The 18603-nt window shown below is 43.8% G+C and overlaps 1 protein-coding gene across 4 annotated transcripts in view; it reads right to left on the minus strand.

Moving 5' to 3' along the window:
* Window positions 1-3586: 3586 nt before the first annotated feature.
* Window positions 3587-18603, minus strand: part of c2h20orf96 (chromosome 2 C20orf96 homolog) — a 40620-nt gene continuing 25603 nt past the window's right edge. For all 4 annotated transcript variants that reach the window (XM_063074098.1, XM_063074107.1, XM_063074078.1 and 1 more), the window contains one exon: window positions 3587-3784. In XM_063074098.1, the coding sequence (XP_062930168.1) occupies window positions 3724-3784 (61 nt within the window). In that variant the 3' untranslated portion in view covers window positions 3587-3723. The remainder of the gene's footprint in view (window positions 3785-18603) is intronic.

Raw genomic sequence — 18603 nt, forward strand, 5'->3', positions numbered from 1 at the left:
ACATGGCGCCAACTTCTATTCACTGATCCCCGGTAGAAATCCCCCTCTTGGGCTCCATCAGATTGCGCATTCTGCTGGATTGAATCCTACGGCCAGTTTTCTTGAGCTTCTTCTCTCTCCATTTTCCACTGAAAAATCTCTTGACCCACCTCAGTGCCTATCATAAAACCTCTCCCCCAGCATTCTCTGGAATCTTCTCCCAGTTCCACCATCTTGATTGGAGGACACAACATTCCCAAACATCCTTTATCTTTAAGGTAACGCAACAACTACCAGCAGAACACACTGCTTCTACAGAAAACCATTACAAGAAATATCTTACAACATTAGCAGTAAAATCTATACTAGGGTGTTACACTCTCCCACTCCCCCTCAAAAAAAAAGTCATGCCCTAATGACTTTGAAATTTATCAACCCATCATTAATAACAAAGTTTTCAAAGGAATTTCATGATGTCAAGACTTTCAATCCATTTGTAAATGGTAGTGACATATCTCACTAGGGGGATAGGTGCAACACTCTGTTCCCCGGTGCGACATAGACCAGCCTATCTGGGAGGCTCCTGATTCCCTGAGATCTCCTTAACCCATCATCCACTCCTTCAGTCTCAGACACTCCTTGGAATCTTTCCTGTCTACTTGGAGAGGCCTCCCCCTGTCAAGTACTCATGCCTTCCCACAACTTAGGTCCCCTGTTACTTGACTGAGCTCAGCTTCATTGCCAATTACTCTGGAGTCCAGTTTCCATTGATTGTCCAGCCCCAAGCCTGCCTGTCCACTGCTAGCTAACACCCCCCCCCCACATCCACATCAGCAAGGGGGAGGTTGGAAATCTCTTCATCATTATTGGGGAGTCTGCATAAGGTAACATATACCACACCCCCATTTCCTCATCCTCTGTCCATAGGACGTTCAGTGGTTAGGTCCCCTTCAGGTCTTCCCACCGATTCTTTTTCTGTTTTCCCACTTTGGTGGACAGTCTTCCTACTAGGAGTAGGGTCCATGTCAGGCTCCGGACTAACAGATACCTCATATCCTAGAGGTAAAAGGAGGTTCTAATGGAGAATTCTGACAGGCCCATTCCCGTCTTCTGGCTTCACCGGAAAAACTGGCACATTTGGCATCTGACTCTCCACTATGTATGGCACAGCCACCCGGCTGTCAGCTAACTTAACACCATCCTGCCAGCCCCAACTTCCTTATTAGAACTCTGTCTCCAGGAATCAGTTGGGAGAACCTAATCTTTTGATCATATCTCCTCTTGTTTCCTCGATTCTGCTTGGTAGCAGAGACCTCTGCTAGTTCATAAGCCTTTTGCAATTCCCTCCTCATGTCAGACACCTACTTCAGATAGGTCTTCTGTGGGAAGTCTTCCCCACCAATCCCCAAAACAGAGGTCTGCAGGTAATCTTGCTTCGCTCCCAAACATCATATAGTATGGTGAGTATCCAGTAGCTTCATTCTGTGTACAGCTGTAGCAGTGGTCCTGATGCCCAATATGCTGACTCCATTTGTTCTTCTTGCTGACATCTAGGGTTCTGAGAACACCTAGTTGAATCTCTCAGACTGGGGAACACCCTAAGGGTGATAAGGTGTAGCTCTTGACATCTCGAGTCCAAGCATGCTCAGTAACTCATGTATGAGCCTACTCTCGAAATCCCGTCCCTGATCACTATGTATCCGTCTGGGAAGGCCATAATGAACAAAATACTTTTCCCATAACACTTAGGTCCTGCTGGATGCCCTCTCATCCTTTGTAGGGAAGGCTTGAGCATACCTGGTGTACTGGTCCGTATTAACCAAGGCATTTGCTGTGTTGCTGAAATCAGGCTCTAAGGAGTGCAAATCCATACATACTAGATCAGGTGGCCCTACACTCTGCAAATGGGATAAAGGAGCGGCCCTTGTAGGCTGCGTCTTCCTCCAAATACATTGAGTGCATAACTTACAGTACTCTTCAACCTCTGCCATCTTTTGGGACCAGTCCATAGGTCTCGTCAAACCCCAAATGACGTGAATCATCATGAAGTGACTTCAACACAGTTCTCCGATGCCTCTCAGGCCAAACCAACTGGGAATACCGAGGCTTGTCTCGAGGAGACTGTATAGAAGCTGGTTCCTCAATTCCAGATTGTTTCATTCTCTCAGCAGTAGGGATACAGCAGAGTGTTTCGTCTTTTCCGCGTCGGCCATATCCCTTTCCATAACAGCTGACCAACCAGTCCCTATACAAGGGTCGTCTGGCTGGGCGGCGGCCACTTCCCCAGGATGCAATGCCGGCACCTGCTTTGTACTCAGAGGGGTCAGGTTGCAGTAAGGTTGGGAAATGGTACAACCAGAAGCTCCCAAATGATCCACTGCTCGATCCTGTCCAGGCCTTGTCTCTGATTTCCCCATCTTAGAAAACTGGCACATTGCTTTAACTCCAGGTGCAGAAATGCTCTCCCACTCTCCATCCATTTCCAGCCCTTCATGCACATGTCGGGGCAACGCATCAGCATCCATGTTCCAGCTCCCGGCCGGTACTTCAGACTGAAATCATAGGCAGACAACGCTGCTGACCAACGATGGCCTGTGGCATCCAGTTTCACCAGGGTCAGGATATAAGTCAATGAATTGTTGTCAGTCCTCACATCGACCTTGACACCATATAGATAATCACTTAATTTATCCACCACAGCTCATTTCAATGTCAGAAACTCTAATTTGTGTGTGGGGTAGTTTCACTCAGAGGGTGACTGACTCTGGCTGACAAAAGTGACAGGCTTCAACCTTGTGCCCTGGTCCTGATGTAGAATGCCCCCAACCCTCTCGGCTGTTGTCTGTATGTAATACATATGGCAATTGGGGGTTTGCAAAACCATTACAGGCGTTTTCATCAGCAGCACCTTCAGTGACTGAAAGGCCTCTTCACATTTCGCATCCCATCTCGCTCCGAAGGGCTATGTCTTATGGACATGGACTCCAAGATCTCTCAGATCCTCCACACTGCCAAGAGTCTTACCATTTATATTATACTCTGTCTTCAAATATGACCTACCAAAATGAACCACTTCACACTTATCTGGGTGGAACTCCATCTGCCACTTCTTAGCCCAGTTCTGCATCTTATCAATGTCCCGCTGTAACCTCTGACAGCCCTCCAGACTATTCACAACACTCCCAACCTTTGTGTCACCAGCAAATATACTAACCCACCCTTCTACTTCTTCACCCAGGTCATTAAGGAAAATCACTCAGAGGAAGGGTCCCAGAACAGATCCCTACGAAACACTGGTCTCCGGCCTCCATGCAGAATACGAACCATCTACAACCATCCTTTGTCTTCTGTGGTCAAGCCAATTTTGGATCCACAAAGCAAGGTAAGAGAATGAGAGAATGTACGTGTGACAAATAAAGATAATCTTTCCTTCTTTTCTTCAAATGTATGAGCCCTTAGTGAGAAAGTATTGCCAAGGAAGAACAGAGAGGAACAAAAGTGTGTAGTGAAGGGATTTATGTTAAATAGCGAAGGGATCCCTATTTTAAATACTTATTGCATAAACTGAAATTAAGACACACAGATTAGTTTACAAATAGGTTTTATTTGTTGTTTAGCCTTTATCAGAAATCTCTGTACATTTTATACATCCAGATGATGCCAATTAGAAGTGTTTCATGTCATAAAGTCAGATAAACAAAAAGGCTATTTCTGTCTAAGTCATTTTCATCAGAGGGTCTGGCATTAAATAGGAAGACACTCTTCCCTTGGGATATCCAACACAATTTCTGTGTCTGGTGTGCACCTGTAAGGCAAAGGAAATAGGAGTTGTCATTATTACAGCAACACCACATCCATGACAATACCTTTCTTAACTATCTCAGGGAATACTGGGTGAACCAAATTCAAAGTTCAAAGCAAATTTATCACCAAAGCGTGTACCATATACTACACTGAGATTCAATTTCTTGTAGGCATTTACAGGAAAAAAATGTAATAGAATTTTATGAAAAACTATACATAAACAAAGACTGACAAATGTCCATTGTGCAAAAGATGACAAACTGTGCAAATAATAATAATACAAAGAATATGAGTTGAAAAGATCCTCAAAAGTGAGCCTGTAGGTTGTAGAATCAGTTCAGTATAGTGGCGAGTGAAGTTATCAATGCAGGTTCAGGAGCCTGATTGGTTGTAGAGTAATAGCTGTTGCTGAACCTGGTGCCATGAAACGCAAGGCTTCTATGCCTCCTGCCCAATAGTAGTGGTGAGAAGAGAGCATGGTCGGGATGGTGGGGCTCTTTGATGACGGATGCTGCTTTCTTGTGGCAGCGCTCCATGTAAATGTGCTCAGTAGTGAGGAGGTCTTTGCCTGTGATGGACTGGGCTGTATTCACCATTTTCTGTAGCTTTTCAAAGTGCAGCCCCTCTAAATGCTCAAGAGGGAAAGCTTTAAAAGTGATGAATTAACTACTGTAACAGTGCAGTACAAATTTAACAGGAGCAGCTCAAGGTGGAAGGGAGAAGGCTGCAATGTGGCCTGTATTCTTGCAGAATAGCGAACGCCATCTCAACTCTTGGGCTGCCTCTTCTCAGTGCTGACCTCTACTGGTGGGAGCAGAGGTTTGCACAGAGAGAGCAGGAATGGAGGAACACTGTATTTATATTAAGCTTTTTGTGATTTTGAAATGTGCCCAAACAATATAAAGTTAAAAGTGACCTATAAATAAGAAAGACCCAAGAACACCTACATTTACAAAGCCTCCACCTGTCTTCAGTATAGGAATTCCAAATGTTCACAGCCCTTTCAAATAACCAAGGGGGTTCATGGACCCCAGGTTGGGAACCCCTGCTCTAGCCTTTAGTCTGAGAATGTGACTCCTAATTCTGGATTCCTCAGATGGAGAAATCGCCTCAATATTATCTACCCTATCGAACCCAATATAGGAAAACAGCAGCCAAGGGTCGCACAGCAAACTCCCAAAATCAGAGGTGACCAGTTACTGTTTGTGGGTCGAAGGGTAAATATTAATCAGAATCCCAGGGACAGCTCCATCCAGCTTTGTATTGTGCCACAAAATCTTTTATACCTATTGGACAGGCCGATGCTTTAACTTCACATCTGAATGATTGTCAGTACCATGGGTCTCAAACGTTATATTCAGGTCAAACACTATCTATGGCAGGGGTTCCCAACCTGGTGACCATGAGCCTCTCAGTTAATGGTAGGGGTCCATGGCATAAAAAAGTTGGGAACCCCTTATCCATGGAGTAAAATGAAAGGTTAACATTCTGGGTCAAGACTGGATTGATGAATTCAACTCTAGATGATAGGTCTCAACCTGAAACCATTTCCTCCGCAGACGCTGCTTAACCTGCTGAGTTTCTCCAATGTCCATAAGACCATAAAACATCGGACCAGAATTAGGCCATTCAGGCAATTGAGTCTGATCCACCATTCTATCATGGCTGATCCGGGATCCCACTCAACCCCATACACCTGTCTACTCCCCATATCCTTTGATGCCCTGACCAATTAGGAAACAAGCAGCTTCCGCCTTAAATATACCCATGGACTTGGCCTCCACCGTAGACCGCGGCAGAGCATTCCATAGATTCACTACTCTCTGGCTAAAAAAATTACGGGTCACCCCTCAATTTTGAGCCTGTACCCTCTAGTTCTGGATAACCCTGTCATAGGAAATATCTTCTCCACATCCACCCTATCTACTCCTTTCAACATTCGGTCGGTTTCAATGCGATCCCCTGCATTCTCCTAAATTCCAGTGAGTAGATGCCCAAGACTGCCAAATGCTCCTCATATACCCCTTCATTCCCAAAATCATCCTCGTGAACCTTCTCTGGAGTCTCTCCAATAACAACACATCCTTTCTGAGCCATGGGGCCCAAAACTGTTGACAATACTCCAAGTGCAGCCTGATTGGTATCTTATAAAGGCTCAGTATCATCTCTTTGCTTTTGTATTCTATTCCCCTTGAAATAAATGCCAACACTGCATTTGCCTTCTTTACCACCTGTAAATTAACCTACTGGGAGTCTTGCACGAGGACTCCTCAGCACCTCTGATGTTTGAACCTTCTTCCCATTTAGATAATAGTCCGCACCGTTGTTCCTTTTACCAAAATGCATTATCATACATTTCCCAACACTGTATTCCATCTGCCACTTTTTTGCCTATTCTTCCAATTTGCCTAAGTCCTGCTGTAATCATATTACTTCCTCAGAACTACCTACCCCTGCACCTATCTTCACATCATCTGTAAACTTTGCCACAAAGCCATCAATTCCATTGTCTAAATCAGTGACAAACAACGTCAAAAGTAGCGGTCCCAATACTGACCCGTGAGGAATACCACACTGGCAGCCAACCAGAAAAGGTCCTTTTTATTCCCACTTGTTGCCTCCTGCCTGTCAGACATTCCTCTATCCATGCCAGTTTATCTTGTTAAACAGCCTCGTGTGGCACCTTATCAAATGCCTTCCTAAATCCAAGTAAATGATAACGATTGCCTTTCCTTTGTCCACCCTGCTTGTTACTTCAGCAACTTCTCTCAGGACTCTGGGATGTAGTCCATCTGGCCCAGGTGACTTATCCACCTACAGACCTTTGAGTTTGCCTAGTGCTTCTTTTTCCTTTGTAATAGGAATAGCACTCGCTCCTGCTTCCTGACACTCATGGATTTCTGGCACACTGCTGGTGTCTTCCACAGTGAAGACACATGCAAAGTACCCATTAAGTTCATCTGCCATTTCTTTGTCCCCAATAACTACATCACCAGCATCATTTTCTAGTGGTCGAATCTCAACTCTCACCTCCCTTTTACTCTTTATATAACTGAAAATAAAAACTTTTGGTATCCTGCTTTATATTATTAGCAAGTCTGCCCTCATATTTTATCTTTTCCCTTCTTATAGCTTTCTAATTACCTTTTGTTGGATTTTAAAAGCTTCACAATTATCCAACTTCCCACTCAATTTTGCCATTTATATGCCCTTTCCTTTGCTTTTATGCAGACAACTTCTTTTGCCAGCCATGGTTGTCTATCACCACCTTTGAGAAATTCTTCCTCTGTGGGACATACCTATCCTGCGCTTTGTGAACTATTCCCAGAAACTTCAGCCATCTTTGTTCTGTCATCATCCCATCCTCCTCCAATCCACCTGGGCAAGTTCCTCTCTCATGCCTGTGTAATTCCCTTTATTCCATTGCAATACTGATACATGTGACTTATGCTTCTCCCTCTCAAACTGCAGTATGAATTCAATCATATTATGATCACTGCCTTCCACCTTCCTAATGTCCATCTACCTTTCCCTCTTTTTTATATATATAAAACTACAAGTTTATTCAGACAAAGATACAAACTTCAAGTATTTACAAGACAGTGAACAAATTCAAATTAAAATATTATAAAGCAGTCAATTCCCTGGCGGGCCCACTGTTCCCGGAACCCCCCCACTTTGCCCATTGTGACTGCATACTCCCTGTCCAGGGATACCCAGGCATGAACATATCCCCGGAAGAGGTGCAGGCAGCCGTCCTGGGCAGAGCCCTCGACTGTCTGCTGCCTGGGCTCATGAATGGCCATTTTGACCAAGCCCAGCAGCAGATCTTCCAAACGACCCGCCTCTTTCGTACAGGGTGCCCATATATCAGAAGTGTGGAGCTGAAGTGCAATGAAAATCTGAGAACCAGCCCCTTCAGATAGTCAAACAGGAGCTGCAACCTGTCACACTCCATTCTGACTCCCCTGGCCGCAGAATGGACAAGTGGATGGAGTGTCAGTGAACTGACTTAAAAACCTGTTGCACAGTACTGCCCTATGCAATCTTCCACCCCAGGTCCTTAATGTACAGGGCAAGGATCCCTGCGTACAGAGATTTCCACTAGGGACCTGACCTCCCCTGCCGCCAGATGGTCAAACAGACCACCACAGCATACAAAGGCAAGGAGGTGAAAGGTGTGCCGGAACAGCTCATACAGGAACCGCCTCAGTGCGTCATGGAAAGGCACAGCGGACATCACCACAAGTTGGCTCAGGTTACGTGCGACCCTCTCTCAAGAGATATCTTGGGCCTTGGGTCAAGTGTGCAATTCCAGCTGACCAAGTTTTAGTACACCTACTTTCCCTCTCACCTTGATTCACCTATCACCTGCCGGCTCGTATTCTCTCTCCCCCCTTTCTTTCCAGTCCTGATGAAGGGTCTCGACCCAAAATGTTGACTGTTTATTCCTTTCCACAGATGCTGCCTGACCTGCTGAGTTCCTCTGACATTTTGTGTTTGTTCTACCAATGTTTTGTGCGTAGTTTCAGATTCCATCAGCTACAGCGTCTTGTGACATTAAAGCTTCTGGTCCTGCAAGGTTTTAAAAATCCCTTTGCACTTCAGACCTCTTCCCGACCTTGTCCTTTCTCTATCTCTATATAGCTTCCATTCTCACCCCTGATATCTCTCCATTCTCACTTTGTCATGTCCCAATTTATATCTCTCTATTGTTTACGGCTGCATCTGTTGGTGTCAAAACTGAGTTCTGGAAATCCTTCCCCAAACTTTGAGAATACTGCCTTAACTGAGCCAATTTGGGGACTGCCAAACATTGATTTGTGGAGTTCAGTGTCCAATTTTGTATGAATACTACCCTTGAGCCTCAGGATGCTTCCTAAAGGTGCTTTACAAATCCTCGGTGAACTGGCTCCTATACATTTGTTGGAAACATGTTTTTCATCTGAGGTTCTTCAAAGGTCAAGAATGAGGCATAAAACTTGTTGCTTATGATCATTTATTAGGTGTTAAAGAATGAAACAAGGGAAAAGAAATATGATGGGAGAAAAACAGCGAGACAGAGACAAAGAGCAAAGAATAGAGACACAAGAGACTGAGACAACGTGGTGTGGTCTTCTTATACCAGATTGCCAATTGCATTCAATTTCTATAGATAAGAGTTAACCAATGAGATAGCCTCTATTTAAATAATGCTATATCCGCAACTGCAATTACTGTAACTGAAAACACACTGAATAATTACATGCGTATAGGTACAGTACTGAGCAAAAACCTTGGGCATATATTGTATCTAGGGTGCCAAAGACTTTTGCACAGTGCTGTAGTAATTTTATGTTTTGCACTGTACTGCTGCTGCTGCAAAAAAAAAACAAATTTCATGACATATGTGAGTGATGATAAACCTGATTCTGCTATGGGTCTCTATTGTGGACTGACAGTGAGAAGGGGAATCATGATTGGGAAAAGGGGAAGGGAGAGGGGAGGGAGCAGGAAGCACCAAAGAGATATTCTGTAATGATCTATAAACCAATTGTTTGAATGAAATGTCCTTACCTGCAGTCTCAGGGCTGCCCCCCACCCCCGTACTTCTCTGCCATCCTGCACTACCCCTCTCCATTCTGACATCCTTTGTTCCTGCCAGAGTTACAAACTCGCCCTCTGCTCCACTTTGATAAATACAGTACTGTGTGAAATGTTTAGGCACCGTAGCTCTATAAACGTGCCTAACTTTTGCACAGTACGGTAATTATATAAAAACACAAGCATAATAAATTAAACAACAAGGAAAGCAACAATTACACAGTCTAATCCAACACATTTCACACAGGAAGGATGTGAATGGATCATAAACCAGAACATTCACTCAAAGCAAATGGGGCTCTTGGGCTTGGAACACGTCAGAGATGCAAATATTTGCAAAGAGTGGATTCCAGTTAATTGGGACACATCAGGACCAGTACATTTTGGCCCAACTAAGCTGCTGCTCCAATGAGCCAAAGTTTCATGGAAATAGTTGAAAGACATACTACCATTTAACTGAGTAACCAACTATGTATTTAAATGAAATACAGAACAAATTAGAACACTAACAATACTACTATAGTACTATAAAACTAGTCCCTAATAGTTATTGAAGGAGGATTGAATCCAGTGTACATTGCTGTGTTCTTTTGATTGTAAATGAACAAAATCAGCACAGACATCTAGTGGAGATAATAGACTGCCTTCATAAAATGCTTTCAATGATTGAATCCTCCAAATCTTCATTTCATTGTAACATTCAAGATTATTTTTGATACCTTCAAATTCTTCATAGTTCCTAACTTGCTGAAGTAGTGAAATTGTGTCATTTTCACTCCCTGCTGCTCCTGGCATCTCCAAGCCTGAATGCTTGAAACCACACTGAGCAAAACACCTCTGAATTGTCTTACTGCTTATTTCTTGCCAACTATCAGTGACAAAAATCATTATTTTTTGAACACAAACACACACAATTCATACTATTTAAAAACTCTAAGCATGGTGCAGTGTTTAACAGCCATATTAGTGCATGTGACTGACACTAGTTAGAAACTTTGATAACCATCTTCTGTCCCAATTAAGTGACAGTGTCCTAAATAAATGAAGGGTATCCCAGCTATTTTCTCGATTAATTTTTGTTCTTTAAGAGTTATCCCAAATAAGTGGCTGCCTCGATTAACCGATGGCCCAATTAACCAGAATCCACTGCATTTTTTCTTTCCAATGTACTTTGTTCATAATCATCACAAAATTTCCCATCTAATGTCAGCTCATACTCCAGTGCTAAGCAAAATGAACTGTAGAACATTGAAGAGTACTGTAGAATAAAGGAATCTGGCAATATAGATCCATGATTCCTTGAAAGTGGCATCACAGATAGATAGGGTCATAATGAGAGCTTTTGCCACGTTGGCCTTCATAAATCAAAGGATTGAGTACAGGAGTTCGGATGCTATGTTGAAGTTGTACAAGACATCTGTGAGACCAGATTTGGAGTTTTTGCAGTTCTGGTCACCTACGTACAGGAAAGGTATCAATATGATTGAAAGAAAGAGTGCAGAGAAAATTTACAAGGATGTTGTTGGGTCTTGAAGACCTGAGTTACAAGAAAAGACTGAATAGGTTTGGACTTTGTTCCCTGCAGTGTAGGAGAATGAGGGGAGACCGTAAAGAGGTGTATAGATAGGGCAAATGCAAGTGGCTTTTTCCTTTGAGTTTGGGTGAGACTAGAACTAGGGGGTCATAGTTTTAAGGTAAAAGATTAAATATTTAAGGGGAACTTCTTCATTCAGAGGGTGAAACAAGCTGCTGGCAAAACAGGTGAATGCAGGTTCAACTGCAATATTTAAGAGAGGTTTGGATAAGTACATGGATGAAAGGGGTACGGACCTCTTCCAATGTACAATGTAACTTAGGGTGGGTGTGGATGGGAATAGGTAGAATAGTTCAGCATAGACTAGATGGGTTGAAGGGCCTTCTTCTGTGGTGTAGTGCTGCAAGATTCTAAAGAGTTCTCCACTTTGTATTGAATTGGCAGGGATTCTCCCCAGTGCTCTCGCCAACTCAACCAACTGTCCAATCTTGTCATTTAGTGTGTGAGTTGTGGGAGCTTGCTATGTGCAAATAGGCTGCCTTGAGTACTCCCATTTAAATATGAGCTACACTTCAAAAAGTTTGTGATAAACTTTGGAATGACTGGTGGTTGGATAAATGAAAGACTGTTTTGAATAATTAATGTCAACATGGACCATGCTTAAATAAGGTGCAACATAAATTATTTTAATAAAATGTATGTAATTCTTATGACTAAACACCAAAAGAAGGCAGCAGAAGACCGGCCGTATTCTGTGACAGCTGCTATTTATATGCTATATTTAGTAGTAGGACTAAATTTAGCAGAAAATTGCAAGCACTGCACAATTTTCTTTTAGGCTCGAGCTTTCTTTATATGGGTTGTCTGTCAGCAAGCAGCAATAACCCAAAGCACACTTTAATCAGGTGTTGCCCTCACAACACACTAGAGAGACATATTACTCATTTCCTCTTTTTGTTGAGGTGTAGATGAATGTTGTGGGATGATTCAGTCTGAGTATGGCAGGTTGGTGCTTGTTGCAAAGAAGGACAGATATCCAGTGACAGGTTATATCCACCACTGACCTTAGAGCAAAAGTCAAGCACCCCTAACTCACTACACACACCAGCATCGTTAGATTTTCATTGTGTTTATACATGATTCAATGGATGTTTGCTTGGATGAACTCAACTCAAAAAAAAACACCAAGTAAAATAAGACTGAACTCCACCATGGACAGTGCCAAGCCCGGCTGTGAAAGGAGGAGGGTTGGACCTGGGGCTAGCAGAATAACAGTTCCACAGGAATTAGATGGGCCAAAGGGCCTGTTTCTGTGCTGTGCCACCCTGTGGCTCTGTGACATGGGAATATCGTGGAAAATAGTTTTGAAGCAGATCAGTCAAAATGAATAGTCAAGTAGCCTTGAAGGTCTAAATGACTTATTCATGCTCCTAGTTCTTAATCTTAATCAGAACTCAAACATTCACTCCCTTCATATTCACTACTGAATGGATCATTTCCAAAATGCACTGCATTAATTCGACTAGTGAAAATATCCCCCTCACCTAATAATTATCACTGGTAAAGGAAATAAGGGTTTGCACCGAACATTACCTTCAAGTCTTGTACTTCTCCAACACGGTACATGAATTAACTGCTGAATTACTGGTGGGTGAAAACTCAAGAACTCCTTACCTATTAACACCTGTGCTTTACAACTAGATCACACAAAATGCTGCTGTTCAGATTCAACAACAGAGGAATAGCAATATGTGGTAGCATCACCACTACTGGTTACATCATGATTAAACCATTTGTTTGTTATGTGCCATTCCTCCCTAGAACACCTGGAGAATAAAGACGCATACGTAAGGCTCCTTTTCATTGACTACAGCTCTGCCTTTAATACCATCATTCCAAATAAACTGATTCCTAAGCTCCAGAACCTGGGCCTTAGCACTCAGATCTGCAGCTGGATCTTCAACTTCCTCACAGACAGGACCCAGGTTGTAAAAATAGGGGACAAGCTCTCCTCTACAAGCACTCTGAGCACCGGTGCCCCACAAGGCTGTGTACTCAGCCCCCTGCTGTACTCACTGTACACCCATGATTGTGTAGCCAAGTTTCCATCAAACTCAATATATAGGTTTGCTGATGACACAACAATTGTAGGCCGTATCTCAGGTAGTGATGAGTTTGAGTACAGAGAGGAAATCAAGAACCTGGTGGCATGGTGCGAAGACAATAAACTATCCCTCAACGTCAGCAAGACGAAGGAATTGGTTGTTGACTTCAGAAGGAGTAGCAGACCGCACGACCAAATTTACAGCGGTGGTGCGCAAGTGGAACAGGTCAAAAGCTTTAAGTTCCTCGGGGTCAATATCACAAGTGACCTGACTTGGTCCAACCAAGCAGAGTGCACTGCCAAGAAGGCCCACCAGCGCCTTTACTTCCTGAGAAAACTAAAGAAATTTGGCCTGTCCCCTAAAACCCTCACTAATTTTTATAGATGCACCGTAGAAAGCATTCTTCTAGGGTGCATCACAACCTGGTATGGAAGTTGTCCTGTCCAAGACCGAAAGAAGCTGCAGAAGATCGTGAACACGGCGCAGCACATCACACAAACCAATCTTTTGTCCGTGGACTCACTTTACACCGCACGCTGTCAGAGCAGTGCTGCCAGGATAATCAAGGACATGACCCACCCAGCCAACACACTTTTCGTCCCTCTTCCCTCCGGGAGAAGGCTCAGGAGCTTGAAGACTCATACGGCCAGATTTGGGAACAGCTTCTTTCCAACTGTGATAAGACTGCTGAACGGATCCTGACCCAGATCTGGGCCGTACCCTCCAAATATCTGGACCTTCCCATTTTTCTATTTTCTATTTATGATTTATAATTTAATTTTTTAATATTTACTAATTTTAACTATTTTTAATATTTATAATATTTAATGTTTGTAATCCAGGGAGTGTGAAGCGCAGAATCAAATATCGCTGTGATGATTGTACGTTCTAGTACCAATTGCTTGGCGACAATAAAGTATAAAGTATGTTGTATGACATAGGCAATCATTGTCTTTCAATGACCGTGATTGTTCTTGGCAAATTTTTCTACAGAAGTGGTTTGCCATTGCCTTCTTCTGGACAGTGTCTTTACAAGACAGGTGATCTCAGCTATTATCAATACTCTTCAGAGATTGTCTGCCTGGCATCAATGGTCGCACAACCTGGACTTGTGATATGTCCCGGCTGCTCATACGGCCATCCACCACCTACTCCCATAGCTTCATGCAACCCTGATTGGGGGGCTAAGCACGTGCTACACCTTGCCCAAGAGTGATCTGCAGGCCAGTGGAGAGAAGGCGTGCCTTGCATCTCCTTTGGTAGAGATGTACCTCCACTCCGCCAGGCAATAAGATTAAGTAAAAGGCCAAATTTAGAACATTGTGTGCAGTTCTGATCATCTACCTACAAGAAAGAAATCAATTATCTTGAAAGATTGTATATAATTTACAAAGATGTTGAGGGGGCTTGAGCCCTTCAGTTCTAGGGGAAGGGTGAATAAGTTTAATTTTATTCCCTGGAGCATAGGTTAATGAGAAGGTATACAAAATGATGAGGGGAATAGATGATGTGAATGGAAGCGGGCCCTTTTCCCTCAGAATGGGTGAAACGAGAACTAGAGGTCATAGGGTAAGGGTGTAGGGTAAAATATTTAAGAGGAACCTGAGGGGGACTTCTTCACTCAGAGAGTAGTGAGAGTGTGGTAGTGAGTCAGTTGTGGGTCAACTGCAACATTTAAGAGAAGTTTCGATAAGTACATTGGATATGAGGGATATGGAGGACTATAATGCAGGTGCAGGTCAATGGGACTAGGCAGAGTAACAGGAAAGCATAGACTTGATGGGCCAAAGAGCCTGTTTATGTGCTGTGCAGTATGACTCTTCTTTGGTAATGTATCGTCCCTGTTGTATAGAAGAGACGATAGAGAATTGGACGTACCATATTGTTGCATAAACATGTATTACAGAATCAGACATCAACTTTATTCACCTTACACATATATTAAGAATTTGCTGTGGTGTGTTGGTCAGGGCGTGACATGCAGCAAGAACCAACAATAATATTCAACAATTATTTAAAAATATATAAAAAATAAGAGGTTAAAGTACGGATAACACTTTTTAGGGTAAAGTACAGAATAACTTCAAGGAAGGGAAATGGTGAGGGAGAGAGGTGTAGGTCTGAATGGTCCCCTGCACCTCGTACCTCACTACCATTCCGGGCCCTAAACAGTCCTTCCAGGTGAGGCAACACTTCACCTGTGAGTCTGTTGGGGTCATTTACTGTGTTTGGTGCTCCCAGTGTGGCCTCCTGTATGTCGGTGAAACCCAACATAGGCTAGGAGATCGCTTCACCGAGCATCTACACTCTGTTCACCAAAACAAGTGGGATCTCCCAATGGCTGCTCATTTTAATTCCACTTCCCATTCCCATTCAGATATGTCTATCCATGGCCTCCTCCACTGTTGTGATGAGGCCACACTTAGGTTGGAGGAACAACTCCTTATATTTCTTTTGGGTAGCCTCCAATCTGATGGCATGAACATAGATTTCCCAAACTTACGGTAATGCACCTCACAACCCCTTCCCCCTTCACCATTTCCCATCTCACCTTATCTCCTTGCCCATCCATCGCCTCCTTCTGGTGCTCCTCGTCCCTTTTTCTTTCTTCCATTAGCCTTCTGTCTCTTTCACCAATCAACTTCCCAGCTCTTTCCCAAGTTTCACCTATCACCTGCTGGTTCTCTCTCCGCCCCCCCCCCCCTCACCTTTTAAATCTACTCCTCAGCTTTTCCTATAGTCCTGCCAAAGGGTTTTGGCCCAAAACATCAACTGTACTTTTTTTTTTTCATAGATGCCTGGCCTGCTGAGTTCCTCCAGCATCTTGTGTGTGTTGAGTGGAGAACCCTCAGTCTGCTTTGAGACTTTTGTGTCAAATGCACATCTTCAAATCCAACTGCCCTATGAGTGGTGTCCATGCCTTTAGCTACCTATGCATTAAAGTCAAACTCCCTCCATAAATCTCTGTCTCTCTTTTCCAAGATTTCTCTGTTCCTCATACCCCATCTTATCTGGTATAACATTTTGTTAAGGAAACTTTACGATGGAAATAACTGCTACACAAATGCAATCTGAAGGGTATTACAGAATCCAGTTAATTGTAATTTATTTAGAGATACAGTGAGGAACAGGCTCTTCTGGTCCAAACAGCCATGCTGCCCAGCAAACCACCTATTTAACTCCTAGCCTAATCACAGGGACCCAGCTGGTGGCATAGTGGCATCAGCGTTAGACTTCGGGACAAAAGGTCCCGGGCTTGAATCCAGCGAGCCGGCTCCCCTGCATGCCTTCCATCCGTGCTGGGTTACGAGCTGGTGATCTCTTTGGAAACTCACCTGGCAGAAGGCAATGGCAAACCACTGCTGTAACTTGCCTAGTACGTGAATCCTCACTACGTCAGAGAGACGTGGAGGGGAATCATCTGCTAACCGGAGAAACTCCGGATGCAATATACCTTTCCTCTTCTAATCACAGGACAATTTACAACGATTGATTAACCAACTGACTTGTATGTTTTTGGAATGTGGGAGGAAACCAGAGCACCTGGAGGAAACCCACGCGGTCATGGAAAGACGGTACAACATCTTTACAGATGGATTGGAATTATTTAACTGGTGATCATAGAGTTATTGATCTTTATAAGGATCTTGTTTATAGATCCCACAGCTGCAACCTCTCCTGATACCCATGGGGTGGGGGGGGGTGTTGGTGTCCTTTAAAGAGGAGCAGAAACAGGGCAATCTTGGCACCTTCTCTTATTGGCAATTAGATTACCAATAGTCTGTCCTGGTCCAACCACATTGATGCTACGACCAAGAAAGCTCACTAATGCCTCTACTTCGTCAGCAGGCTAAAGAAATTTTGCCACTAAAGCCTCCCTCAGCTCTCGCTGATTTTTTTTTGATGCACTATAGAAAGCATTCTGTCTGGATGCATCACAGCTTCGTGCGGCATCTGTTCTGCATGTGACTGCAAGAAACTGCAGAGAGCTGTGGACACAGCTAAGCACATCACAGCAAACAGCCTGCTCTGCCTACACTTCCTGTTGCCCCAGTAAGGCAACCAGCATAATCAAAGACCCTGCCCACTCTGCAAAATCTCTCTTTCTCCACCCTCTCATTGGGCAGAAGATACAAAGGCCTGAAAGCACATACCACCAGGCTCAAGGTCAGCTTCTATCCCACTGTTATCAGATCTCTTTAATGATAAGATGAGCTTTGGGCCTCACAATGTACCTTGGTATGATCTTGAATTTTATTATTTACCATAAAATGGTAAACGATAAAAATTTTCCACCATATAAGTGCACTGCACTCTTTCAGTAGCTTTTCCACTTTGTTCTGCATTATTGTTTACTTTATTCTAGCTCAATGCACTGTGTAATTTGATCCGTATAAAGAGTGTGCAAGATAAGCTTTTCACTGTATGTTGGTACATTTGACAACAATAAACCGGTATACCCAAACCCCTCCATTCAACTCCAAATGTACTAGCCAGCCCTAGGTCAGAGACTGATTGGAGTAGCCCTGGCTTAGCTCTGACTGAACTCTACAAGCTTGACAAGCAGATGGGGGTTTCCCCTAGTTTCTGTGAGGCAGCATCAGACCAGGCACAAGTGCTGAAGTATCAGGGAAGCTTGAGAATATTTTCCCTATTTTATAATTACGTTCTGTACTTTCATCAGCTTTATGCTGTACGGGAGGGTTCAATTCAGTACTCTAATAACACTCCTGGGTGACGGAGTGGAGATACATCTCAACCAAAGGAGGCCCTCCACTAGCCTGCAGGTTATCCTTGGGCAAGGTGTAGCACCTGCTTACCAACACCACAATCAAGGTTACATGAAGCCATAGGAACAGCTGCTCACATGAGAAGCTGGTGTACATCACAAGTCCTAGTTTTTCTACACCTTCTGCTTGTTCTTTTTGTCACAAAAACAGTTAAGAGTCTGTGACATGCAGTTCGGAACGGGATCAAATGACCTAGCGCTCCGGAGAGCTGCCTCGAGGTGAAGATCAGAGATGGGGTCCTGAAAAGGACCGAGAACATGAGCTGACTCGTGGAAAAGACCAGAGATGGGGCGCGGGGTCATGAACGACTCCATTTCGAAGAGTCGAGGAAGATTGAAGCATTGAGGTGAATGGAGGGAGTCAGGGATCACTCTCAACGGAGGCCATCAGCCAGTCTGCAGCCGGGTCGGTGGTGGTCGTATCCGTCGTGGTGGTTGCTCTTCACAGAAGGACTGAGTTTGTGTGATTGTATGCTGAGGGAAAGATGTTTTCAACATTCTGAGATTGATGTGATTATTGGACTGTACTTTATATTGGTCTCCTTCAGTTGTTCGGTGTTTTCTACCTTGTGGTCAACTGGCAGGAGGGTGACCTGTTCATTTTTTTGTATGGGAGGGTAAGGGGTTTTAACACTATTGTTGCTGTTCTCTTCTGCCAATGAGTGGGTCAGGCTTTTGATGCTATTGTCGCTGTTTCTCTCTACGGGGGAGGTGGTTGGAGATTTGATGCTATTGTTGCTGATTTTCAGCGGTGGGGGGTGATAGGGAATTTGACGCTACTGGCGCCATTTTTTTCTGTGAGGGAAGGT

Source organism: Mobula hypostoma, chromosome 2 (genome assembly GCF_963921235.1).
Source record: "Mobula hypostoma chromosome 2, sMobHyp1.1, whole genome shotgun sequence".
NCBI classification, from domain to species: domain Eukaryota; kingdom Metazoa; phylum Chordata; class Chondrichthyes; order Myliobatiformes; family Myliobatidae; genus Mobula; species Mobula hypostoma.